We start from the raw sequence: 27551 nt of genomic DNA, 5'->3' as shown, positions 1-27551 counted from the left end.
TGGCGAGTTGGCAGAGCAGCCATCTTCATCTGATACAGAGCAAGGGAAAAACAGCCTTTTCATAGCAGCAGGGAGATATTTATGAACGCAGAAAAATCCTGTCAGTGTTCATTACCCCAACTGGGGGATGAGGACAGTTAACATTAAAATAGAAAAAGCTTACGAATTATGAGTCCATCGGGCTGGCCTGGTGGGGTGTGGTAGAGAGTTTGGTGGTGTAGGTTATATACGGGGTTTTTTCACTTTGTTTGACAAGCCAGTATTGTTGAAGGGGGTTTTGTACAGCTTCTCACAGAAATGAAGAAGGAAGAAGAGGGAAAAAACTCACTGAGGTGTAGTGAGTTGGGTAGAGGTATCATATCACACAAACTGGTTTGGGGATGGATGGACAGATGAAAGTAGCATGACTAAGGGTGAGGAGAGGGAAATTAGCACTCCCATGGAGGAAGCAAAGCTCGGTCCAGCACACAGAAGTCGGGCAGAGAAGGGGACCAGGACCTGGCACCACAGCCCAGAAGGGTGCTCGCTGCAGAACGCGGTGCCTCAGGAGTTTGTTATCACTAACCCAGCAATGTGTAGAGCTTGCAGATGGATTTTGAAGACAAGACTCACCAGACCCATGACAGCAAGCATAAATCAGGTTGACACAACATTGCCCGCTGTCGATCATGACCCCTTCAGCTGAGACTCTAGAAGAAGGAGACAGACTCATCTCTCAGGGCTTCAGCGGAGCATTAGCTACAGATGCAGCCAGACAATTCCTAGTCCAGCCAAAGAAGAGCTTTGCATGAAGCTAAAGAATGAGCCAGAACACAGGCAGCATGGGGCCCTGCTGGAGTGCAGGGATGATGGGCTGTGAGGGAGGGGAATGTGGGCCCACAAGCGGCACATCCCCGCTTTACCTCCTGTGTCGGGGCTGGGAGCAGAGCTGCTGGAAAGCTCTCGTGCCACCTCTGCATCCCAGCAGGGCACAATCATCAAAGACACGGCACCTGGGCAATGCAGAGGAGTTTGATATCAGGTAACCACGAGAGTGAGTTCAGCACGAGCAGCCAAAGGTGCAGCAGGAGCGATACGGCACCAACGCAGTCGCTGACAACGACCAGCCCCACGTGTATTCGCCGTGTCTGGGGCTGGGGGAGTGCTGTGCTGGGCTGTGCTCTCCCACCCCACAGCACCATTCCCTGGCTCGCTGGCAGGCTGCTGCACCAGCTACACCACCAGCCCCGTGTCTTTTGAAACGGTGGTGCCTAAGGCTGCCCTCTCCTCCAGCAACTCGAGCCAAGCGGGGACAGATCGCTCGGGCAGGCTTTCCAGCGAGGAAGGAGAGCGCCAGAGGAGGGATGCAGAGCCACCGAGCACACAGCATCCTTCCCCACTTTGGGGCTGGCCTACATTTTCCTTCCATGTGAGGGGCCCAGTGTTGGCAGGAGAGATGCAACCCCGAGCAGATGAGCGTCCACTACCTTTGAAGGGCCCGTGGCACTTCTTTGCGAGATCAGAGAGGCATTTACAGCGGCGCCGTGGCCAATCTCCAAAGCGAGCAAGTTACATTTTTGCCTCCTTAAATATTCTTTGTGGTGTCCATGAGCTCTAGAAATGCCAAAAGCACTGGAGCGGTTCCAGCTGAAACAGATAACTTGGTGTTATTCATTTGGCAAAGCAACATTTTCACCTCTGTCTTAAACTGTTGGGCATGGTGACGGAGCTGTTCAGTAGCCCCTGTGTTTAACCCCCACGGTGGCTGCCTCCTGGCCGTTTGCAGTGATGGCTCCGTGGTAAAGAAGCAGTTTGCACAAAGCTGGAAGTACTACGGAAACGTATGATCTCTTTATTAAACTCACTAGGCTGTAGGTGGCAAAAAACTTCAGCAATTCCCAATGGCCTCAAAATGTGGCGGCTGCAGAGGCAAATTAGTCATTTTATGCTCTAAATACTTAATGTCAGTGCTAAAAATGAAGAGATGGAAGAATGTCCTGGAGAAGCCGATCAGGATGCAGCCAAAAACAAACCCCCTCCTCATCTGGTGTAAATTGGTGGGGAGCAGCAGCAGAGCCAGCGCAGCAGTGCCGGTTTACACCCTCTGCCCATCTGGTAACATCAGCATCACTGACCGAGCGGCGGTACGGGAGAGCGACCCATAAAAAGCTTGAAAAATTTCTACTGAAAACTAACAGTCTCCTCTCATTTCTGACCAAGGAGAGTTTGAAATGGAGGCAAGAAAGATTACTTCAAACGTGCTGCCCGCTGACAGGCCGAGGGCCATGAAAGGCACAGCGTGGGGCTTTTCTCCTTGGTGTGGGAAATAAGGAGAGGAGAGATAGGAAGCTGGCATTGCAGAAAGGAATTTTTTTTTTAAAAAAAAAAAAAAAAAAAAGGGACTAACGAGTACAGGCCGTGGTGTGCCTTGAGAGGGATCAATGCGGCAGCTTTCCGGCGCGGGCCAACCGAGGGGGCAGTAATGCGGGCCGGGAGCGGCGGAGCCCGCAGCTCTCGCCCGGGGCTGGGCAGAGCAGGGGCCGCTCGGAGCCGACCGGTCCAGCCGGCGGGTATTGTATCCACGGGCTCTGAGCTGGGAATGGAGCCTGGCACCCGGGCTCTTTTACTCGTTTGATTAGCTCCTTTTCCTTTGGCAGCTGAAGGGACGCTTGGCAGCACCAGGGCTTCGCATCTTGTTGAGCTGAATAGGAGGGAGCAGGGTTTTGGCAGGGACAAAAGAACATACCACTGCTCCATCAATGGCCTCATTACTGAACGCTGTGGCTCACAAGGAGCGGCAAAGAGCGGTGGAGAGCTTGCTTCTGGTAGGCAAACACAGGTTGGAAATGTACTTCCAGCTTGACCTCTTACTCTGAAGATACCAGCTCAAAGGGAAGTTGAAAGCTTGACAATTTTTATCTGCAGAGATGTGAGTGCATATTGTCTATCCCTGGGCTGAGGGTCTGGAAGCCAGCCCGTGTGTGTGTGTGTCTGCTGAGAGCGAGCAAGTGAGCTAAGGCATCTGAAGCAGAAGGGTGGCACAGAAAATGAAGGGGCCGGCAGGTTTTCAGGAAGGGCTTGGTGTGCTCTGGACTGCTCAGCACCTGATCATGTTAGGACCAAGGGGAACAGCTGTATTGTCTTCTGTTCATGCTCCTTGAAAAACTGAAACACGAGAAATCAGCCAGCAAATATTCTGAAGAGGTAGCTGATCACCCAGCTGGCTGTGTTTTAACTCTAATTTATTCTATAAATTTATTATAGTATAAATCAATACTATTTATTCATTCAGACATAATGACAAGACTGTCCATGCAGATGCCATTAGTGATCTGAGCAGATACATTTTTAAAGACATCTAGGTGAGAATTCTTAAAAAGGCAATAATAATGTATCCTGCAAAGTCCATTTGCTGTGTTGTTATGTCCAAGTGATGGGATTTTCAGGAACATTCATTGTTCCCTGTTGATAACAATCTGCTGCTGAGCCTGGTGTGAATCAGGTTAGGTCAATAGCAAGTGCTTTGGAAAATCCCAGCCCCGGTATTAATATTATGAACTATTTTGAGAGCGAGTTTTACAGAGGGTGACACAAACTACATGACATATGTCATGTAGAAGTGGGACTGGGTACTTTTAAAATGTCTTTGCAAGTGAAAAGCTGATGTAGTCTGTGGGAATCATTTCATGTAGAAGTGAAGGTCAGCCACCTAAGGATGAAAGTTAGGGCAGTGGAAGGTGATCCAGGAACACTGCAAAGGAGTTTAGGGCAGAAAATTATCAAGTGTGCGACACACTTGGTGGGTACTTGTGAGAAGGAAGAACTGGGGACAAGAGGGTAAAATTGCTGTGCTGGTTTTGATGCAAACATCCAAGTCCTGAGCTTTCCTGGTTTTTAAAATCATGTCTTGTTCCTACTGGTCCATCCCCAAGGCCCAGGAGCTCCCAGTTGACCGGGCTTGCCCCTGGGAAGAGGGAGAGCAGAGCGACACATCGGCCTGGTCACCCCCAAGCTGCCTGCTCGCCCCGGCAGCATCTTCTCACGAGTCTGGGGAGGGTGACAAACCAGCACTGCCTCTCTCATGCCCAGTCAGGCTTGGGCTCAGGTGGGGAGATGTGGTGACAGCAGACAGACCTGCTGTACTTCCCCGCAGGCAGACTTCATGTGGCTGGAGGCAGAGGCAGCCCGTCATCTCTGGGACAGGGTGATGGGGGCCAAATTCCAGCCTTGCTTCGCCAGGGAAATATCAGAGGAATTCCCTGGAGTTAAGCTAAATTAAAACCATTTCAAGGAGGGGGAGTGAGAAGCAAGCCTCATCATCTCAAGACTTGCTCAGATAGAGCTCTTCTTGGCATACCAAGATGAATAATAAATAGCAGTTGTCCATCCGTGCGGATGGATTTGCTCTGCCCATACCAGAGGGTGCAAAAAAAAACATGTGAAGGCAGCATTTCCCTCTCCAAACCTCTTGCTCACATGGTATTGATTGAGAGAAGGTAGGAAAGACATTAAATAAAATGTTTTAACATCAGGCGGGACATCAATGGCTGAGTTGTTCATCATCCCAAAGAGTCTCTGAGGAAAAGGAGAGGGAGAGCATGAGCCTGAGGCTGGCTCCAGCCCAAGGCAGAGACCAACACCAGCACACACCGATGTCCTTCCTCCAGGCTCCTTCCTCCTCCCCTGCCCGTGTCGGGAGCCCACTCCCAGCACAGTGGAGCTCTGTGTCAGTTGTGCTGCCAAGGATCCAGGAGTCAGCTCCGGAGGAGCTCCTGACCCAATGCCCATCACATTCCCGGGGCATCCGTGCCGCCTCCTGGGACACAGCGGAAAAGCTCTGGCAGCTCACTGGGCATCACGATCCCAAGCTTTTAGGTGTTCCCGTGAGACATGAGGGAGAGGAAAGGCAAGAGCAGGGCATCTGCAGGCAGGCATCTCGGCTGGCGCTGGGGAGCCTCTCCCCTCCCAGTCTGATATCAATTCCATAAATGATCTCGGGGGCATTTTACTGCAGCAGCCACTTACGTAAGGGCAACGTGCGTGTTAAATAGCACCACGGCGGAGCCGCAGACCTGCCCGCCTGCCCTTTTCGAGGGAGGGTGCTGTCAGACAGGGGTCGCGGGTGTCACCGGTGGGACGTGGAGGGAAGGAAGGGTCTGTGCTTTGTGCCTGAAGCTTCAAGTCTGCTCTGCGGGCTGCTAGCTCTGAAGGCGGTAAGAGCAAAACCACCCTTGCAGCCAGAGCGAAAAAAAAGATGCTGCAGCTTGGATTGCACACAGATGTTCACGTACTGCACAGCTCTGGAAACCTTAAAAAAATGGGTGAAAACATGTTGCTTTCTTAATGGGAAGAGCCGGAAGGATGTTCCGATGCTCTAGCACCTCCCGCCTCGCTGCCCTGGGGGTGGAGGGGAGGAGGCAGCTCCGGCGGTGGGAACCTGGGGTGGTTAAAATCAATAGCGTGTTGCAGCCCTGGCTGAAAAGCTCCTGGGACCCAGGAAGGCTCTGCCTTGGACAATGGATTATTTTTAACCAGCTCGAATCTTCAAACACTGTAGCTTATAAAAAGGGGAAAAGAAAAGAATAGCTGATTTGTGCAAGCTCCCCTGCTCCCATTAAGTCGGTGGAAGTGGTGCTATGCATTTCAATGGGGGCAGGACTGTGCTTCTCATGAGATAAATTGCACCCTGTCCCTTTGCATGCTCTGTGCAGCTAGTCCTGGCTTGCTCAGCTTTGCTCTTTCCTGGCCCCCCTACGAACACCCCTCCTTCCCTGATACGCTCCCCAGCAGATTTTTTTTGTTGTTGTTGTCATTGAGCTATTCATTTTCCATAGGCTGCCTTCATTCCCGTGGCCTTTTGCAGCTAGGAGACAAGATGTTGCCTTGGAAACAAAGCCCCTCAGATGTTTGGAGTCTCTGGGATTGCTCTGTCTGCTCCCGAGTACTTTTAGGTTATTTTTATTAACCACACAAAGATGCAGCAGGCTTGTAGCCAAGGCAGAAAGTAGCCCTGGGAAGTGGAGTGAAGGCGAGCGTCTTACTGGCATCGCTCACGCCGCTGGGGATTTTTTTTTTTTTTTTTTTTTTTTTTTGCAATGCACCACAGGCTGAACGCCTGCAAGAGAAATGGCATCTCCAGAGAGTGCTGCGCACGCGGGGCTGTTCCTGGGGCTGGGGCTGGCTGCAGGCGGGCAGGGAGAGCCGCTGTAGTGCCAGGGAGAGAGAGGAACACCGGGAGAGAAAAAGCAAAAGTAACAGAGAAAGGAAAGAAAAGGGGAACTAAGAATGGCAGACATTTGGTTTGTTGGAGTTTCTCGCTTTCCAACCCACCGGCCATGCCACGGAGGGACCACTGCGCACACCACTGCTGAATTGTACATTGTGGCTACTTATTTTAGAGGAAATCAGATTTCCAGACCCGTTAGACAACTGAAAATCTCTGCTCCGAGGTTTTATTGGCAGTTCTGCTCTGTGCCGCAGGGCGCGTCGAGGGCAGCGTAAACAGGCCCCCAGCCTGAGCTTTGCTCCTCCTGCCCCAAATCTGCCTGCGGGAGAGGTCTGACCCCTTCGGCAAGGGGGCTTTGGGAGGTGGTGAGATGCTGCACTGTTCCCATTTCCCCTTATCCAGGGGCATCACTGCATGATGCTGCCAAATCCCAGTCCCTCCACGGAGAACATTTCAGAGTAGGCTTTTACTCCTTCTTCTGCAAAGATGTTAAAAAAGAAACAAAACAAAAGCTGATTAAAAGAAGCTCCCTAATCCCCTGCTGGTACTTGAAATCTTTCCAAGCCAGCAAAAGCATTCCAGAGAAAAAGTGAATATACATTATTTTCCAAAAAATAATCAGTACAGTATTAAGCCTGTGCCTTGTTACTTATGTCAACACAGTCCTCTGCTCTGTATAGCCACGAGGGAGGGCTTCCAGCTGCAGCGGCTGCACGACTTGCAGAGCCAGGGAGGCTGGCACAAAGAGAGGGGGAGCAGCAGAGGGGAAGGAAGGAAAGAGCTGAAATAGGACGGGCCTGAGAGACAGCAGGAGAAGACTGGCAACGTCACACCCGCAGAGGTGAACACCACCAGGTCACAGCCGCAGAGAGGTTCGACCACGGTGCTTGAGATGTTGCAGCTATTTCTCTTCCCGACTGCAGACAGGCGCTGGTGCCTTCCCCACCATTTTGTGGGCCTCAAGGTGCTCTGCAGAGGCAGCAAAATGTTTTAGGGGGGGGGTCCACCCTATATTCCCCATATGTATCACTTAGAATTACACACAAGGGAGCAACTTGGCTGTTTCGTGGCATTTTCCATCATAGCTGGGATTCACAGATGCCCAGGCTAGCAGGATGCTCACAGATTTTCTTATCCCTTCTGGTGCATCCTCACCAGAGCGAGGAAGTCTGCCTCATCCTTGCAAATGTCATAAACGCCGGGCACTTTTTTTCCCATTGTTGCTGATTTTCCTTGTCAATACTATGTGATGCCATGGTTACAGAGATGTAGGACTAATCCAGTGACAGCAGTTTATGGGCTTTTTGTTTTTGACAGTCTTTGATGCTGTATTTGTGCCAGAAGAATAAATAATAAATATACACAACAGCATCAAAGATTTTTTCCAGGCCTCCAGCCTATTTCTGCCTCTCCTTGTTAAGCCATCAGAAAGATATTTCCCCACCAGCTGCTTATTTTATGGACTATCCTGTCCTCTAATGCTGCACCTGAGGTCCCATTTATCCATTCTCTCTAAAAAGAGCCATCATTAAAAGAAAGTTACTTTTAATAGCCCCACGAACAGCTTCCCTTGGAATGGCAATGGTCACACCCAACCCACCAGATTCCCCTCCTTCCCCTCCCTCTTCTCTTGCTTTCCCTCTTCTTTCTCCCTCATCCTCTCCCTACCAAAGTGTTGGGGAAGTTTCTTGATGCTCTTGTAAGGAAAATATAGGACAATTTTTCTCTGCAGCAACCTGAAACAATATATAAGCAAATCTGTTAGTCTGAAGTACTTCAGCTCCAGTGAGGAGGAACTTGCTGGGGGTTAGTCCTGATGATCCCTGCTGATCAAAGGAAGAGCTCCTCCAAGCCTATTGCAGGCACCCAAGTCTTGATTTTGCTGGAGATACAGCATCACAGGAGAGATTTATCTACAAATTTGTCTTTCATCCGCTCTAAACTCTGGAACTCCTTTAGGCAGCCACGGACACCTCCACCAGCCACTTCTCAGCCTCAGGCCCGTCAGATGCAGCTTCCACTCGCAGCAGGACCTCAGCCAAATGCTCCTCCACCCCACATCTTCAACATCCTGGTCCTCCCCACAAAGAGGGGGTCACAGGCAGCTGGAAATTAAGAGGGAGGGAAGCTAAACAAAGGTTGTAGTAATAAGAAGTCATGGCCAAAATTTTGCTAACCAGGCACTGAATGAATCCCGTTTCATCCCATCCCTTTCACGGCATTAACATAATGCTTCTTGAGACTGCAGAGGCCTCCAGGGTCACCCTGTGGCTCCATCGCTGGTTCTGTGCAGCCGGAGACCAAAAAGTTATCAAGCCAGTGCAGGCAAAGGCAGTAAGCATATGCATTACTCAGGCAGCTTTCTTGGATATCAGCACTGGGAACTGCTGCCAGTGACAATCCTAAAATGGCCGCAGGTTTGCACACTTCCATTTGCACACTTCCGTCATCTCTTTTTATAGAGATTCCCCAGAAAATATTGATGTGCAATAAGGAAATCTGGGTAAAGCATAGCCCTGCCATTTTTTCAGAGGTCAGGCTTTCCAGCGTAATACTTCCTTAAACAAATACGGGAAACTTGCTTAATTTTACAGAAGAAACTTAGATCCCCAAGTACCCTCACTGTCTGACGCGATGCCCCTTTAGTTAATATTTAGCCAATTATCAGGACAGCTCTTAACCACAGTGCCAGCATGTCCTCGTGCCCTGAATGTGTAGGTGTCAGAATTTACATGCCTCATTTTGGTCCTATGAAGTCCAAATCAAACCTAAGGAAAGCCCCTTCCTCTGCACTCAGCAATCGTCATTTGGTGACATTTGGTGAAAGTGCAGGACTCAAAACCAGCAAATTTGAGGTGGTGAGAATCCAAATTAAACCAGCAAATAAGCGGTGAATGAAGGACTCCTGATAAGAAAGTTCTTGCTGTACTTATTACTAGACCTGAACAGAAATGTTTGATGAATTTGCTAAAAAACAGTCTAAAAGAAACCAAAAACATTTGTAAAATCCAGTCAAAATCTGTAGGTAGCCATGGCCAAGAGGAAATTATGTGAAAATTTGGAGAATTTTTCAAAAGGATTTTGTATTCCTGAAAGGCCAAAGTGGTTTGTTTTCATTCATTTTCCCAACTTTTCATTTGGAAACAAATTTTTTGCTTGAAAATTCACCCTCATTTAAAAATAAGAGTAGACCCCCCCAGATAACTTCAGACAAACCAAAATATTTTGATAGGACTCAAAGCAAGTGCTTTGGCTTGGATGTGAAATGAAATTTTTCAGAGGATTTTGGGTCCACAGAAGAATGCAGGGGAACATCTTTGATCCAAGCCAATTTTTCACACCACCTCATTTTGTGGTTCTGCTGCCAAGTGGAAAATCCAGTGTTATTTGTGTGCAGTGATACCTGCTCTCAGACCAGCAATGCAAGAAGTAATTTTGAGACACCCTGTCGGGCAGAAGGCTTGGGTATGGACACCAAACCCACCGACTGCTGTAGCTGTTCCAGTGGAGAGCAGTAAGACATCCCTACCCAGATATCCCAGTTATGGGTTACGGAGAAGAGGCAACAGGGAGTTGAAATTTTTAGCAGGATTAGGGCGGAGTGGGGGGGGGTGTATTTTTCCTCACCACCTTGTCTTTTAAGTATATATCTTCAACACAGATCACCAAGTAAAATAGGGCCATAAAATGAAGCAAGGCTCTTTTTGATTGAAACACGGTCACTTTCCTCAGGGACAGATGACTGTAACCTACAGACTTAGTCCTTCATTGTACCAGGCACTGATAGATCTGCTAGATTAATTGTAGAGTGGAGATTAGCACCCACCGTTCAGCATCAAGCTCTGAGCATTAAACTAATTACTAGGTTCCAGCACTGCACAACTTCCCAGCAGGAAGGCACTGCCCTATAAATCATCATACACAAGTGGCATTTAGCCAAAGATGTTAAAAAATATCCAGCTTTGTCCTGGGAATGCTCCCACCGTAGGGGCTGGTTTTTCCTTCTGTTCCAAAGACAAAGCCGGCTTCCCCCTTTGTGGTGGGAAAGCTTGGAGCAAAACGGCATCCCCTCTGCCCAGCTACCCAGAGGGATGCTGGTGTGGAAAATCTTAAAGATATCTGAAGAGTGGAAGATGTGCAGGCTAAAGCCGTTGGGAAATCCCAATCCCGGAATGGGTTCCCGGAGAATTGCCATCACTCCCACTCAGCTCATCCTCAGCCATCCGCTTTGCAATGAATGTAAAACAGCCATTTATTTTACAGACGCCCAGAGCCGATGCAGCTTCCCCACCTGCTCTCCCACGGTGGGATATCGGGCATTTCCCTGCCGTTTACTGCAACACAAACACTCCGGTGCCGTTCCATTTTATGGACTTTTACCCAGCAGAGAAGACTTTGCAGAGAGGAGAAGGGCAGTAGGCTGCAAGGATTTTGTTCTCTCATCCGTATGCATTCCCAGCCTCCTCCTCAGCACCGTGGCAGAGCACTTCCCTGCGGAGCATGAAGCCATGTGGCTAACGTCCCCCATCTGTGACTCTCTCCCTCATCCCCTCCCTGGTGGGCAGCGCTGCCGGTGCCTGCATGGCCTGAAAGGCATCAGCGAGGGATGACGTTTGGGCTTGCAGGTCCCATACCCAGCCCTTTTGCTCCGTGCTTGTAGGACAGAGGACCCATCAAAGCATCCTGCCCTCGGCTGGGTGCTGGTGGATTTTGCAGCGGCTCTCGGTCTCTCAGGGTTGCCGTTTTCTTGAATTAGGAGTGACTGGGACGGGCAGAGTGCCGTTTTCTCACCATCCATTGCAGCTAGTGGGTCAGGACCTATTTTGAGACCGTTTAACACATGTGTTCTGGCTTTCCCATCCTTTCTTGGAAAAATCAGGTCAGCTGTTCAACATGCTTGTCTCACTCAGCTTAGGAGCTCTTCTGAGCTCCTCAGGAACGGGGGAGGACCCTACAATTTCCTAAAGCAGAGCAAATTTGGGAAATAACTTGCCCTTCAGCAGCATCCCTCTTGCAGGCTGAATTTTGTGTTGTTGGGTGGTGGGTTTTTCCACCTCTCTGGTGAGCAAAACGGTATTTCCTACAGGACATAGGGCTGTAAGAACTCTTACAGTGGTGGTGGCCAACTGGCTGCCCAAGAGCTTGGTCTAGCCCATGCATTATCCAGTCCCTGGATTGCCAGATGGTCAGTAGCCCAAACAAACAGGGAACAATATTGTATGTGTGTTGCAGGAGGGGAAAAGAAGTTTATCTCCTCATAAGAGCTAGCAAATTTTATTTGATCAACTGCAGTATGATACAGAATGGGTAGGAATAAAAGTAGTACCAAACACAAAGCAATTGGCCTGCTTTTAGAGCCATAATAATCTATAATATCAGTCCTGCTCAACGTCTCCCCAAATAGGAAGCAGCAGACAGAAAAAAACAGCTGTAACAAGGTTTCAGGATAGACATCCTAGACCAAGTACCAGACACACAGAAGTTGTTTGGCCAAAACAGTCAGAGGTGATGGGACCATCTTGGCTCCAGAAGGATATGAAAACCAGGGCTTTACTAATTGCTAGCCAGACAGCACAACCTGAGGAGAAGATCTGCATGACACCGTGTCTGTCAGGTTATGTTTTCTGTACAAAATATCCTCTCTGCCCACAGACAGACAGCAGCCCTTTGGCGTTCTACCCAAGTCAACCAACCTTTTTGTGTGCTGTTTTACACGAGCAGAGTAGAAGATGGCTAGCGTGACGCTGTGGAAAGCCAACCATTTCTAACTTAATTTGTTAGACTTAGCTTTGCTATGTGGCGTGAATTGCCAGAGAGCGCTATGCTGAGCTTCGCCTAAGCATAAACCCACCTTTCCCAGACCACTGGGATCTGTGTCAGGAACTTTCCAGATCCACCTCTGACTAATGAGAGCACAGAGGTAGCTTGGGTGCCCACCTCAAGGTATTCTCTAAAGGGAGTAAATTTGAATAAGCCACTGGATAGGATTTTAACTAGCTCAGCGCCTTCCAGGATCTCTCAGCAAGCCAAATGCCGTGCAGAGGTGGGAGGCCTCGATTAAACGTTCTGAAGGTGGGTGGAAGAGTGGAGGAGGAAGGGAGAAGGTTGTCTCTCCTACGATGCACAGCAGCTACTTCATGCCAGACAGATTTCCACAGATTCAGAGGTCAGCTCTGAAACACAGATGTGTGAGAGTGAGGGGGAGAGTCGTACGTGTAGCTCTTTATTCAGCATCTACAAAAACTCCTATGGACTTGGAGCTGGGCCCTGGATGTCTCTGGAAGAGGCGTATTCACCAGCTCTGCTTTGTTTCCAGAATTCATTCAGGCTGCAAATGCCGTGGAAATAACTGGCTTTTGCTGTGATGCAGCCACACTTCAGCTGGGAAGCAGGGTCCAGATTTCTGAGGTGCTCTGTAAGGAGGAGGAGGAGGAGGAGGAGGAGGTTTCCAGTTTATGAGCCACGTTCTGCCCCCAAGTTGCGGCGTTTCTCACTGAAGTAGCAGAGGCACATACCGCTATGCCCTGAGGTCAGGATCGGGGTCCCCCCAGAAGGTCCCCCTCCTGGGACACCCTTTGAGGATGCTGAATGCTTTCAAGACATCAGTTTGATTCCCCTCAGGTTCCTGACTGATGATGGGCACTACTTTTTTCACAAGATCGCTTGCTGATAACTAGTACTGTGCCTCTGATTTGTCTTGCACCTCCAGCAAAATGCAATGCTTATCTTTTCCCTCCACCACATGGATTTTCTGAAATGTTCTGAGATGCAGCTTTGAGTACAACCAGCCACCAGAGGAAATTGCCCCAGTGTTAACCTTAGAGATAGGCTGAGTGACAAGTATGATTAATCAGAGTAAATAACAGCAAAAATGATATTTACAGGGATTTAGTTCACCAAAAGGAAAGCACGGTACAATATGACACAGTAGGTCAGCTCTCCTGTGGGTGTAAATCAGTGCAGCTCTATAGAGTTTGGCAGATTTGTACCACATAGCTTCACATAAAGCTTTGCCTTTCCCTTGAATTCTCCCCTCTCAGAAAAATACTCCTTTTTGAAAAAATAATTAAAAAAAAAGTCCCTCAGTTAGTGTCCAGGCAACTTCAAAGGATCAGATCCAGGATTTACCCTGGGATGGTCAGAGAGATGGGGACCCGAGTCCCACTCCAGTGCAACTCTGTGGCAGGTGGGGCAGCAGCATCTCTGCTGGTACCTCTGTGGGCTCAGTCATGGCTGGTGATGAGGAACAAATAATTAGGGGTGGTCTGTATTGGCATGGTGAAAAATAACTTGCTTGCAGAGACAAACGTGAGTGCCAGTAATGTCAGGCTGCTAGGAAGAGCCCCTCTCCCTTCCAGCAAGATAACAAATTAATTGGGCTATGTGGCTGTTGCAAGCAAAGTCACAAGTTTGCTTGCTGAGCACAGCCTGTGTGCTTGGTGACAGTGACATATGGGAGACAATTAAATAACTGCGGTTATGTCCAGGTTAGTGAGAAAACAGATCCCCTTATGAACTGGATTTATACCATGTGTCTGGTGGAAAGGTAGCCACACGACCCAGGGGTAGGAAGGAGGCACACTGACTTCCCACTGGGTTTACAAGCTTCTTGTTCACATTTGCCTGTGGATTTCACTGTCACATAAAGCCCCATCCTGCCCTGGCCCAACAGAGCCCTCTCCGTTCCCTGACTGGCGAGTAGGTTTGTTCTTTAACAAAGAGTTATTTGGTCTTTTAGCTTGGTGGCTAAAGCCTGGATGTATAATTTACCATCCCAGGGTTTCTGAGCTCAGCTGTTTCCCCAAGCCAAGCCCAGGCAGCCAGCTCAGATCCTCCCGCTGTAGGTGGACACATCCAGCATTCAGGAGTGACAGAGCTGAACAAATCCTGCTCTCGGTGACAAACAACCCAAAGGCAAGCATCTCGGGGGTTAGGTTTGGGAAGCGGCAGCATGAGAAAGCAGCCAGGATGGGCTGGGATGCTCCTACCGGGTAAGAACCAGCCTGAGGGAGCCCAGCCCAACGCCGTGCCCTCCTCCCAGCCAGCGTGTACGGAGGGGACAGGAGACAGAGCAGCTGGGAAAAGAGGCAGCAATGGAGGCAGCAGCCCTGCACCATTTTGTGACTCCTTCCAGCAATCCCAGGGGCAGAGTGCTGCCTATTTTTAGCTCCTGAGGTAGCTGAAATACCACCATGATATTCATTAACGAAAACCCCGTCGGATGGGAACGGCAAGGCAGGGGGGTAGGGGGGCTGGGTGGTCTGTTTTGTTTTGCTTTATTTAATTGCTGGCTTCAGTATAGAGGCAGAGCGTGGCAGGAGGCTCAGCTCCTCTCACCTTGGGAAAAGCAGGAGTGCCAGACCCAGGGGAGGTGGGAAGGAAAAAGTCAATCAGGCAGTATTTAAAAATCTACCTGCTGGGCCCAGGGGGGGCTGGAGATTTTAATGTCATTCCCAGCTTGAGATGCAGCCTGGAGAGTGAGAAAAGAAAGGGGTATCTTATCTTCTTGGATCCTTAATTGCTCGTTAAATCCTCTAACAAATGCCTGAACTTCTGGATGGCCCCATGCTCCTTGACAAAGGGGCTTCATCCTTGGCAGGGGGGAGGAGTATTTTTGAAAATACTTGTTTCACCTGCTTTTTCTGGGTCTATAAAACTGAGAGTTCAATGGTTCACGCTGCAGAATAAAACTAAGTCTGGAATATTTTTATGACCATTCAGCAGGAGCAATAAGCTTTCCTACGAGCCGTTCCCCTGCTCCAGCCTGTGGACTGTCGGTCTGCCCTGCAGGCAGCTGCCCGCACTGCGGGAGCACAACCTCTCCCACCCCCAAAAGGGACCTCCAGCGACTGCAGAGGAGCGTGTACCAGGATAATCCCCTGCCATACTAGCTCAGCCCCGCTTCTGGCCCAAGCAGACGTGATAACCACAGCCAGAGGTGCCTGTCCCTGGTCACCCTCATTCTACCCTGTCATCGCTGTTCATCTCTGTCTTCCGCTCAAACCTTCTTGCTTTGGGTCTTAAATCACAAGGGACTACCACAAGTCTTAGCAGTGGAAAAGGTGAGGTAGCTATTACCCAGCACAGAAAATGTGTCCACCGTGCCATTCCCCCGATGCCTTGCAGGAAGCAACCCGCAGTTAAGTCCACAAAGCTCAGAAGCAGCCCAGACCCTGCCCGTAACGGCTGGAGAGCTTCCAGCATGCTTTGCCATCACAGACAGGTGGACAGATCTGTGATTTACACTATAATCCCACCCCAGTAGTCAAGAGAACACATGAAAGACCTCCTTCCTACCTGACTGAAAGCATGGGTGCTTTTTCTGGACCACCCAGGCACAAACAATGGGGCCACGCCAGACCAGAGTCCCGAGTGGACTGGCCATTAGTGGGTTTTGTGTTATTTAGAGTCCATGAAAAGAGCAGAATTACAGCTCCAGCAGAGCAGGCAAACCGTACTGATGATTTATGAATATTCACTGAGCTCATGAAGCACTCCGGGGCAAAAAACAAGCTTTTGAAATTAACTGAACTCTTCAAGGTTCTTCGTTTGTCTTGGCTTTGAGGCGTGAGTCACCAGTGCTATTTCTCCAAAACGAGCAGAGTCTGTAACAGAGGGCTGGGAGGATTCCTGGGCACTAAAATATGAAGTTAAATATTCTGTGAGAAAGATTTTATGTTCATAAAGTCTTCAAAGCATAGAGACTCTACCCCATTAAGTTTTATGGGATGGTATCTCCATACAGTACTGAGACATCTTCAGCCTGTAAAGACTGGGTGATCAGGGGCCTTGAGGCTCTTTCTCTGAGCATTGAAATCTCCAGCAGCTTCAGTCTCCAGCGTTAGCGGTTTGGAGGCCTTTGATTTTTCAGCAGTTTCAGTGTTCAGTAAGGGGAGGCTGCAGAGGAGTTTTGATCCTGGCCATTCAGGCCATGTCATACACCTTGCCGTTCCCACTCATGCAATTAGGTTATTGAGGTGCTCTTCAACATCGGTGCTTCTCCAGTTCTAATCGTACCCGTGACCTAAGAATCTGCTTGCTTTGCCACAAAACCTGTTACACCTCCCCAGTGCTCCGGCAGTACCCAGGGAGAGCAACCCATTCAGCAGTTGGGCTGTTCCCATCATAGCTGCTAAATCTGAGCATCAGATGGGAGCATCAGCAGCACCTGGCAGGGTTCGATCTAGCAGACAAGAGAAAAGCTAATAGAACAAGGAGGTTGTCTTCACTAGTTTGCTGTAAGCACACATAAGAAATAAGAACTCATTTTTTCCAATTAATTATAGCAATAATAATTGGTTTTGTTTCAGCTGGTAGAAGTATGAGACTTCCAAAATATTCAAAGCAATGAAAGAAAAACGCTGCAGATTAACCAACACCCCTGGAGTTTCAGGAGTCTGTGGGCAGTGTGGGAGATCTACTTAGTGCAAAGCAAGCAGAGCAGGGTCATGAATTTGGGTGTCCTGCTTTGCAAATTAATGAAGCATCAGCCACTGTGGACTATTACAGCAGGGCTGAACTCAGTTATCCCAAGACTGTCTAGACATTCCCATCCTAAATCCGAGACATCTTCCGGCCCTGAGTTGTGTCAGAACTCTATCCTTCAGGAAGAGTTGCTGTTCCAGCGAATCACATTTTTCTCACCAAAACAGATTCCATCTGAAAACGGCCAGCTGGCCCTGCCCTCACTGCCATATTCCTTAACCGCAGGAGATTCCTCTCCATCTGAGTCACAAAGCAAAATAGCCAGCCAAGGTGGTCTGTGGTAACATGAATTAGCCCCTGTAGCAGGAGCTTATGGCAAAGAACAAAAATTCAGGAAAAGCATTAAACCAGCGTCTGAAAAAAAGTTGTTTCTGGAGCCTTTCTGCTGTCCCTCTTGATACAAACAGCCCCTACTTCAGCAAGGTTACACTCTCAGTTAAAACAGGTATCACTGCAGGATACACATCACTTTGCTAACAATTTAAAATATGCTTATACATATATGAATTTCCTTCTGTTCCCAAGAAGCTCCACGCATACGCAGTGCCAACTGGTTTGTCTGCTGAATAGAAATTCTTGTTGATGTGAGGTGGATTGCACAAATAGCCCCTTTCCTTGTGGTTTCCTGGCTCCATCCTTCTTTTACCCTTTCTGCTGGATCGTATGGTGCAGATCCTAAAGTCCCATCCCAAGAAACTCAGCCTCTTTACTCCTGACAGTTTGGTGAACTGTTTCTGAAATTTCTGGCTGCCTGTTCTGCCTTGAGCATCTGTGTGACCTCTTGTTTCTTTCCTCTGCAGGCTGATGCCAAGATGGTCTGCGATGTCGTAAGTCGGATGGAGGACACAGAGCCCTTCTCTCCAGAGCTGCTGTCAGCTATGATGAGACTCTGGGCAGACTCTGGGATCCAAGAATGCTTCAACCGGTCCCGGGAATATCAACTCAACGACTCGGCCCAATAGTGAGTATCTCTATCCATAGTCTTTCATGTTAAGAAGCTGTATTTGGGCCTGTTAAAGTTTGAACTAAAGTTAATGACCTCATAGCAGAGAATCTGAACATGGTTCTGCTTGTAGACATGGATGTGTGTTGTGTCACAGGCTGCTGCAAGTCAGAAGGGATCTGGCAGGACATTCATGTCCCCTCTGGCCAGTCTGGGGTCAGGTCCGTGACCCCGAGGCCAGGTCCCCAGACTGCTCCCAAATGGCTCAAGGTAGGTTACTACAAACATGGATCTAGTGAGCAGAGGTAGACCGACCCGTGGACATGGCTGATGGCTTCTTCATTTGTGTGAGAGATAACAGAAGGATGCGATCGCCTGCTTTGTATAGCAGTACAGCTCTTGGGTTTGCTCTTCTGATAGTCGTACGCTGTCCTGATAGGCAGTCAGATTACAACCAAGGGTAAGGGACGTCTTTGCTTTTACAGTGGCATTGCATTATTCTCATAATACAGTCGGTGGCATCTCTACCGTTAGGGACCACATCCAGATTTTTCTTCATGGTGATTGTCTGAATCCATGGCGTTGGTTCATCCCGTCACAAGGACAGGACATCTACCCATAAACGGCTGCTCTGGCTCTGAAGAAACATTGAGTGCCTCCTCAGTTTCAGTTCAGACCCATTTCTAATGATAATTCATCCAATTTGTTTGCCTCCACCTAGACAAGGAGGCCAAAACTTTTCATCCCATAATTTCAATTGCAGCAGCTGTTGCAGTCAGGCAAGATGTCCCCCTGGCCCTGTGCTGTGTCTTGGGCAGTAGTCAGTAAAACATTGTGAAGTATAAGCATAAGAAACAAACAGGCAGGGAGCGAGCATTTCCCCGGTTATATCCTTGGACCTTTTGGTAGTCAGGGGAATAGAGGCTTCCCCAAGTGGGGGCAGGAGAATGCTGCATCCATGCTTCTGGCTTTCGCAGTATCCCATGTCAACAAGTTCACCAGCTGACTCATACACTTCTGCAGTTGTTACTGTGTGTTTGGATTGTCTGGCACCTCTGCTTTGGGTTTTCCTGGATATCTACCAAAACACGAACCCAAGCACCGGCATGGCTGATGGTTTTGTTCTGTGTGGTGGGCCTGATTGTCCCCAGTCTGCACCAGCTCCTCCCATCCAAGCTGGCAGGGCAGTTAGGGAGCACAAGATTATTTCTGCTCTTGTGGTGCTTCAGCAGAAGGCAAGTGATGACACATCACTTGGCATTGACCAAAAACTAAATGGGAAACCTGCAGATGTGTGGTTGGTGTCACAGCATCCTACCCAACCATTTCTCACCACGAGCAACTATATCTCAGTGATGATCCCGACATTATGCTGCCTTTTAATCACTTCTAGGTGGACATCCATGTTTAATCTATATTTCATTGCCTGTAATAGCAAAATCAGCCTTCTCTTGCCAGCAATTTTTGTTGTTGGTTTTTTTTTTTATTTTTTCACAAAAGAACAGTCTGATGGCATAAACATACCTTCAGAAATATAAATTGTATAAAATGCCAGTCCTAATTGCATTACAACCTTGTGGAAAATTCTTCAATTGTTTTAGAGCCAATTATCTTGAGGAAAGTATTTTGATTTTCCTTCCATGCAAGATAGCAGTTGAAAATAATAAGCATAGCCCTCCCAGTGTGATCAGCTGCTGGGCAATTCATCAGCAAGAGCTCTGAAACCACAAGCAGTTTCTAGACATCAACTGAAGAGGCTCTGTGCTGTGGTAGTCGCAGAAATATCAACGTGTGGTTGCAGCCCAGCAAAACGAATTTCAGTGTCTTTAACAAAATCTCTTGCATCCAGAGGAGGACGCATGATCCTTTTTGCCGGGGGAGGGCTGTGCTGCCTCTCTCCTTTGCCACGCTGTGAGTTGTGCTCACATTGTGGCTGGGCACTTGCTTTCTCTGGGCTAGGTCAGATGGTGAAGCTGAAGATAACAAGGTCCTTTGCGTTTATGGACCTGCTGCTGTTAAGGAGCTCTTGGTGGTTCTGTCGCCAGGAGTGGAGATGCTGTCACAGGGCAGGGCACTGCAACGTGTCCTGCTGCAACATTAGGCCCTGGTGCCATCACACCAGATGGTGATACAAGTGAGAGCTCAGTTGGCACTTATTCACGCCCAGTGGACTCCCAGTGAAAAGAGGCATATTTTTCATTTAATCCTTCAATGCTTTGAGGTTGTTTTCTTCTGCATGAGTGAAATATTTGAGACAGTTTTCTATTTTTTTCCCCCCCCTGGGAAGGGGCTTATCTTTATTGACACTGATATCGGATTTGAAACACTAACAACTGCAACATGTATTTTCATTAGGGCTAAGAAAAACAAAATCCAGACAAGAACCGAACATGAAGTTCCCCAAAGTTTGAAAAACAGTGATGGGCAGTGAGCTGGACTAGCATCGCTCTTATTTCAGGCTTCTCTTGGTGTTAAATCATAGGGTCTGGTGCTTTACTGGCAGGAGGGAAGCTTGCTGCAGGAGTCAGAGATCACGTTCCACAGCTTCTCAGCACACATTGCAAAGCCCAGAGGCACCAAGCGACCAGCTCCTGTCATGGGCAGCACAGGTGGGACCTTCAGGAGCGGTCCAGTCACTTCCCTTCACCCCAGAAACCCCCCGCTGAATGCCCCGAAAGCTTTTGAGAAGCCCCCCTCCACTGTCTGGCTATTTCTAAGGAACTGCCACTTGGGCTTCTCCGAGTCAGTGCTGCTGTTGTCCTACATGGCTCTGCCAGTGCTTTACCTTGAGTTTTTTCAAACGTCTCGAACAACAGGCCTTCTGTTACAGCCCCTGGAGACCAAGTCACAGGCTAATCAACAGCCTGCAGGAGCTAGCAGCATGGCTCTTACTAGTCTATCATTAATTTCTTTGAAAATAGATTTCCTATTTTGTATTAGCCTAAATAAGAAGTAACAGCTCATCTCTCCTATCAAAGATGGAGAGGAGCACATTGCTTTCCACTCTCCCATGCATGCCTGCCTCATGGTGTGGACTTCCTGAAAAGCTTTGCTTCTTTTAGGCTCTACAGTCAGTCTGTCCTTAGCAAAAATTTCGTAGCTACTGCAAAGGAACAGTAGAAAACAACGCTTTTGCAAAGAAGAAACATGGCCAAGGAAGAAGGGAGGTCCTGTGTCTTGGACAGCAAAAAGTAAAACCATAAGGACAGCAAGAGAAGGGAAGAGAGTAAGATGTAGCAGTTGGTTCCATCTTGTTTCATTACTGCATTTTTTCATCATTCCCCAAGGCAAATTTACGGGCGGGTTGAGTTCCACATTCCTAATCTCTTGATTATGTTTTTATTCCTACTTCATCTCCTCTTCCTTTCTTGTCTCCATGCCTAGAAGCTAAATCTACCTCTGATCATCAAAGAGTCTGGGCACTGCTGATGTCTTTTTCTTCTCTAGCCAGTTTCTGTCTGTGGAAGCACATCTGTGACCCACATTTTGCTTTCAAAATCAGCAAAATAGAGGTTTCCAGCTGGTTTCCTTAATCTCCTACTTTTGTTCAGATTTTAAAATCGTCTTGTGTTTCCTAGCCTTGAGTTCCTAACTAGCCTGGTCATTGGAGTACAGGGCATAGGGCAAGTTTGATCTTAACCACCCAGGGATGGGGACCTGTTTTGAATGGCCTCCAAGCTTCAGGGGGGGAATGGAGCAGACGGAGCATCCACACGAGCACAGGTTTTCCGTGTGCATATCCAAACAGGCACAGGCCCTGCAAGATGTGTAGGCAGAGACAGTTTGCAAGTACACAGACACAAAAAAGCCAGAATCCATCTCAAGTTATTCTCCTCCTGCTTCCAAGTACATTGAAAGATCATTTGATAATGCCAGGGCTGTGAAACTACCGTGAAAATGTAAAATATTTTAGGCCTGCATTCAGCCCATCCATCTTCACACATATCAGAGGTGTCAGGGCTAGGAAGCTTGTTGCCTTTGGCTCTCTCCGTAGGGAGCGAAGGGAGGGAGAGGTGCTTCTGGAGAGGAATACAGACCTGACTTCTCTGTGGTGAATCACAGAATAGTTGGGGTTGGAAGGGATATCAAAGATCATCCAGTTCCACCCCCCTGCCCCGGGCAGGGCCCCCTTCCCCCAGCCCAGGGGGCTCCCAGCCCCGTCCAACCTGGCCTTGAACCCTTCCAGGGAGGGGGCAGCCACAGCTGCTCTGGGCACCCTGGGCCAGCGCCTCACCCCCCCGCACAGGGAAAAAGAGATGCAATTGTGTCTGCTGGTCTACCACAGCTAACTGCAGCCCTGACATCTCAAGTCTGTGCCAAATACCAAGCCCAGACTGGACAACACTTTGGTCGCTTCATCTCGAGAACTTCTCTGGCAGTGCTTTATATAAAAGCGACACCAAACTCAGAATAAAATATCTCAGTGCCTTCCTTCTCACTCTATCTCATGTGGGACTTTTTCTGATCTCTTTTCCTTGCAAAGGGATTGACTTTGCATGATGGTATCACCTCCCCTACTGATACTTACTGCACCCCACATGCCAACACACACTTTGCATTGAGAATACAGCTAAGAGTAGAGCCAGATGTAGTTGTGATGTGGTGAATGGCTTCCAGACCGAGCCCTGACAAGGCAGCATTGGAACAGGCTGCCCAGAGAGGCTGTAAAATCTCCATCCTTGGAAACACCGAGCCACCTGAGCTAACTTTCAAAACGAATTTAACTTTGAAGTTGGCCCTGCTTTGAATAGGGGGATGGTCCAGATGAACTCAAGAGGACAAATCCAAACCAGCATTTTGGGGTTTGTCTTCTGTTTTTTTTTTTTTCTCTTGCTCTTTCTCTCATGACACTGAGTTTAAAAGGGAGAAGGAGTCTTCAGGGTTGGCTGCAGTCTCCTGTTCCTAGCCATGCAGCTCTATGATAATGCCCACGTCCCGCAAGTCCCATGGTCTAAACTTCTGCCTTGCTGGTGAAGCCAGCTTGTGGGACGTGGGCATTACGCACGACTGTCAGGACATGGTCCATTTTAATGAGCTGCAGTTGTTGCTGGTTCTCTCAGACTGAAGAAAGGATAATTATAGGTCAAGGTTTTGCATTAATATTCCCATCAGGTGTGTAGATTCCATTTTCTCATCACAGCTTTTGCATTAGAATATGGTTTTCTGCACACCCATCTTACTCGTGCCTGTCACATGCGCTCCCTCGCATTTAATTGGGGGGAGTAGCAGCATAAATGGAACAATCCAATTAATTGGGATGGCTTGTGTTGCACTGTTTATTGAGCAACCCACCTTTGTGTCTTGGAGCCCAAGCACCAATAAAGCAGAAAGGGAGAATACATCACAAGTGGAGATGTAGATACATTTGTCTGAATTTATGGTTTCATTTACCCCTGTAAGTAAATATGCTCACCAGCTTTGAATAATTAAGTTCCCCCTATGATAAGCAAAACCAAACAGCTCATAAAGGCTGGAGCTGGTGACTGGAATCACTAGCCTTGCTCAGTTCCCACAAATCAGATGCAAATAGATTTCCAGGGAGGAGCAGCTCTGCGACGTCTGCTGGTGCCAGGTCTGGAGTAGGGCTGTTTCTGGTAAGAGCGAGGTGGGGAGACGAGGGCAGGCTGAGCATCAGCCTGTTAGAGTCTCGCAGGGAATCGCTGCTGTTAAATGGCTACACCTAGGGCTGAGTGGGAGCTGGAGGAAGGGCACAACAGGAAAGACGTCTTTGAAACCAGCTGGATGTTTTCTAGCATCTCACTCTCAGTCTTCATCCACCTGGAGACCCAATTTCACTGAAACTGGGTGCAGTCTCTCCGGGGGCTGCCTCTGGTGGCCCAAAGCAGGGTGGAGACCATGTCACGGTATTTTGAAGGTGGATGTTAAACAATGCTCACCTTCCCATCCCACCAAACACTGCCAGGAACACGCAAGGACTGAGCTTCCTTCACGGAAGAAATTAAGTGGGGGAGTGATGGCATCTGAGATCCCTTCAGAAGCTGCAGAGCTGGGCTTTAAAGCGGAGCTTGTGGCAGCACCCAGCGATGTGGGAACATCCAGGAAAGCATTCACCAGCTGGACCAGAGTTTCAGCTTTGCTCTCTGCCTTCCCATCTGAAATAGCAAATTCGGCAGCCAGCTCCACTGAAAACTCAGCACCTCCTTAGATTTGGATCTTGCAGGAAAAAGCTGGTGGTATAGTGTTGTCACTTCCCCCCTCCTAATCCTCCTTTACACCCCAAAAAAATCTCTCTAAGATCTGTCTGAAGAGACCCAGGAGATAACACAGACTGCACTGCAAGGAGGAGCAGAGAAGTTACATCGGTTCATCCCTCGGGGACAAAGACGTCGCAGTACCTGCTACCTCCCTGCTGGTTTTCATTGCCAGTGTTGCAGTGTAACACCGTTGTCTTTGGCCTGGAGATTAGTAAAATCTTGACGTCCTGACTAAATAAATTGCTATTTAATGACCCACGATACCGGTCAGGGCTGTCCCATTTTTGGCAAAGCTCCCACCCAAAAGGGTAGGAGCCAGGCAGTAGTTCACACTGCCTGGAGGAGGGGGCACTGCCAGAATTTGGGAACAATCTCTTCTCTTTTCACATTTTGCTTAGAGACGAGAAGCAGCTAGCACCACGGATAAACAGCACAGGGCATTCACCCCCAAGGAAACCTGCTAAACTGCGGTCTTGAACCCTGGATTATCTGTTCTCATCGCCAACTGACAGACCCAACAGGAATTTCTTCCTGCCTTGTGAAGGGCTGTGGGTGACAGATTTGGTGCAGAAAGATTTGACTTTTTTTGGCTGAGTATTTGTGTAATTTTAGGCTGAAATGTCCTTATGAAACCAGCTGGAGCTGGCAGGCTGCCACCAAGGGTTGGGGTTTGTTTTTTTATTTTTTGTTTTTGTTTTTGGGGTTTTTTTTTTAATTTTGGTTTGGTTTTTTACTTCCGCTCAGTTTGTTTTTTCACTGCTACCCCTCCTGCTGTCTGCAGCCCCTCTCTCCCACCAGCTCTGACTTCCAGCAGGCACCACTCATGCCCGGCAGCTCGCCCATCACTGCAGTCTCCCACCTTTCACCCCAACCTCCTTTCCACGCCGCGTGACGGCAGTGCTGGGATGCAGGTCCACAGCCGGGGAGTGCAGGCTCTCCCGGGAACCCGCAGCCCCTGCTCCTCCGCTCCTGCAGAGCCGGGGAGCCCAAGCTTCCCTCTCCCTTTCTGCACCTTGCAGTTTGACGCACAGCTCCGCCGTCACAGCCTGCCCTGCAAAACAAACAGCATCCCTCACACAGGCTGAGGGCAGGAGATGGGGTGTCTCCTCCCAGCAAGGCTCTTGGGGCATCCTGTTGCTATTTGAAGCTCCTTAGGGAATTGGCTAGCTCTAGCAAGGCAGATGTCCCCCTGCAAGGGTAATTTTTTAATGCCAGCTAGTCGGCACCCAGCTCGTCGCCCCCGGGGGGCTGCGAGCCCCGTCCCCCCCCGCAGCACCCGTGGCCGGGTGGGGACCAGCCGGCTGCTCTCAGCCCCGCAGCCCTGCAGTGTGTCTGCAGGCAGGGCTGTCAGGAGACCACCGCGCCCTGGCTCTTCCTCACACGGCTGGCGTCAGGTCTGGCACCGTCTGCGGCGCTGGGAGGTGGCGCGTGGTTTCCTGACGTATTTGCTGTCCGTTTGAAATCCTTAAATGGCAAAGAACGGCAAGAACACGGGAATTTCTTTGTAGCCAGACTCCGGGGTGAAGCAAGCTGTCTTCCACACAGATCTGCAGGCACCAGTGGTGACGGTGTGATGGGGAAATGCACCCCGCCCTATCCCAGAAATAATCCCAGTTTGGAAGGAAAAGTTGCAAAGGGACTTTGTTGTATTCCAGGGAGCTCTGGGGCAGAGCTGCCTGCCACCAGCCATGGCATGAGCAGCTCGGGAGGAGCCACTCCAGCCCGGGCGAGCACTGCTGAGCAGAGTAGAGGAGCTCTGTGCATTCAGAATGCAGCCGTCTCCCTTTCCCCCTCCTTCATGTTTTCACAGCCACCAGTGTTTCTCTACCCCGGGTGTCTCAGCGTGACGCTCCCCTCCCCTGACCGCAGGAGATGCGGTTCCTCCGTCCTGCCCCAGCTCAGGGGATGCGCTAAGGCAGCATCAGGCCCCGCGGTGCAAGAGGGCCCAAAAAGCTTTTTGAGTGAGTGCCGGAGGTGTACAGCCACTGCCATTCCCCCCTGCCCTCTCTCAGGGCCGAGCCCACGCACGCTTACCCACACCCCCTGGTAGAAGAGGGGGAGCAGTGCAGCATCCCCACGCTCAGGTGTTTAAAGTTAGGAGTTAAATCCAAAACCAATCATAAGCTTAGCTAAAAAGCCCACGTTTTTCAATATATATTAAGACAGCCATTGGAAAATTGCTTTTATCTGCTGCTTCCTAAGCCCTCTGGCTTATACTTTAAAGCCTTTTGTCTGTGAACAGGAGAGCTGGAAAGTCCTTTTTTATTTCAGCCTTAAGCAAATAGTCCATCTAATATCCAGCCTTGAGGGGCTGAGGCTTTAAGAGAGAACCAAAATGAAGGGGAAAAAAAAAAAAAAAAAAAAAGAAATGTAGCAAACATTGTGACACTTGCCATAAAATCACAGGACTTGGCAATGATGGGGATGAAGCACCCAGAGCTGTGCCCGTGAAGGGAGGGTGGCACGACCCCCAGGGGAAGGCAGAGCTCCCCAGGGCCCCCCGTGGGTCAGCAGGTTGGAGGTCCTTGTCTCGGTTCCCTGATGGGGACAATAAACACGCTCCTATTTTCGGGGCACTGACGTCCACGGTGGCCAGAGCCACGAGGGCAGCAGCAGAGCGAGGCAGGAGCCCGTGGGGTTGGGCAGGAGTGGCGGGGGGTGTCCGGGTGAGTCCCACGGGAGCAGGGTCCCAGCCAAGACAGTCCTGCCAAAATCGGGATTTGCCTGGTGAAGCCCTGGACACTGATCATTTCACAGACTAATTGATGTAATAGCTCTAATTAGCCCTGTAGCAAACACCACTTTTTTCTTGCTTATCCAGGCCAAGCGCTGAGCCAATATTCAACCCCCAGCCATTGATTTCCTACTGCTCTTTAGGTGGGAAAGGGGGAAACACGGTGTTTCTTTCTCCAGGTAGAAGACACAGCCGGGGCGGCGTCACAGGCATGGCCGGTGCCGTGGATGTGGCGAATTCACAGGGCATCTTGGGGGGAAGCTGGCACGGGGGATGTTGGGCAGCGGGGCTGGGAGGGCACGGAGGTTTCATTAGCAGCCCTGCGGAGCACGGCAGGCACGGCTGCTCCCCAGCCCCGTGCTGCAAAGCCAGTGGGACCTGGGGGGGACACACATCACGGGGCTGTGGCCCACTCCAGGGCTGGGTCAGAGCCGGGGACGGCCTGCCTGCCTCTTCCCTCTCTCAGAGTCCTGGCAAGGGGTAGTACCTGTTTTTTCCCGAAGCACACGCTGATGAGACAATCATGGATTTGGGCAGGGGGACCGAAGGCAGCTGAATGTGACGCTGCCGCATTGCTGCCTCGCGTGCCACTCTGCCGTACGAGCCGGGCATAAGCCCAGCCAGCACAGTGAGCCAGATACACTTTAGGCAGATTTTTGACCTTTTCCTATTACCTTTTTTTCTCTTTCCCCCGCCACCCCCACAACACACAGAGCTAGTGCTAGGTCCGTATTAGTTTGTTCATCCATACCTTTTACATTGACTATTAGAGTAAAAACAACACTGAGACTGTCTATAAACTTATTTTTTCACCTTCTCCAGATCTGTTCCTTGCCTTCAGACCACTGATGTAACGCACAGATCCAAGCCCACAGCTCCTATTTTGCCAGCCCCCATCAGAAAACCCTCAAATTTCCAGCATGCCTCTGAGCCCCCCGGCAGCCCGTGTTCAGGCTCTCAGGGTAACTC

General features: G+C 49.5%; 1 protein-coding gene across 2 annotated transcripts in view; it reads left to right on the top strand.

Moving 5' to 3' along the window:
- GNAO1 (G protein subunit alpha o1) overlaps positions 1-27551 on the top strand; it is a 143832-nt gene that overhangs the window by 77942 nt on the left and 38339 nt on the right. For both annotated transcript variants that reach the window (XM_042797314.1, XM_042797315.1), the window contains exon 4: positions 17491-17651. In XM_042797314.1, the coding sequence (XP_042653248.1) occupies positions 17491-17651 (161 nt within the window). The remainder of the gene's footprint in view (positions 1-17490; positions 17652-27551) is intronic.

The sequence above is a fragment of the Tyto alba genome, unplaced genomic scaffold, assembly GCF_018691265.1.
Source record: "Tyto alba isolate M040663 unplaced genomic scaffold, T.alba_DEE_v4.0 Super-Scaffold_26, whole genome shotgun sequence".
Lineage (NCBI taxonomy): Eukaryota > Metazoa > Chordata > Aves > Strigiformes > Tytonidae > Tyto > Tyto alba.
The sequence above is the reverse complement of the archived record's forward strand: the minus strand, read 5'-3'. Positions and strand labels throughout refer to the sequence as shown.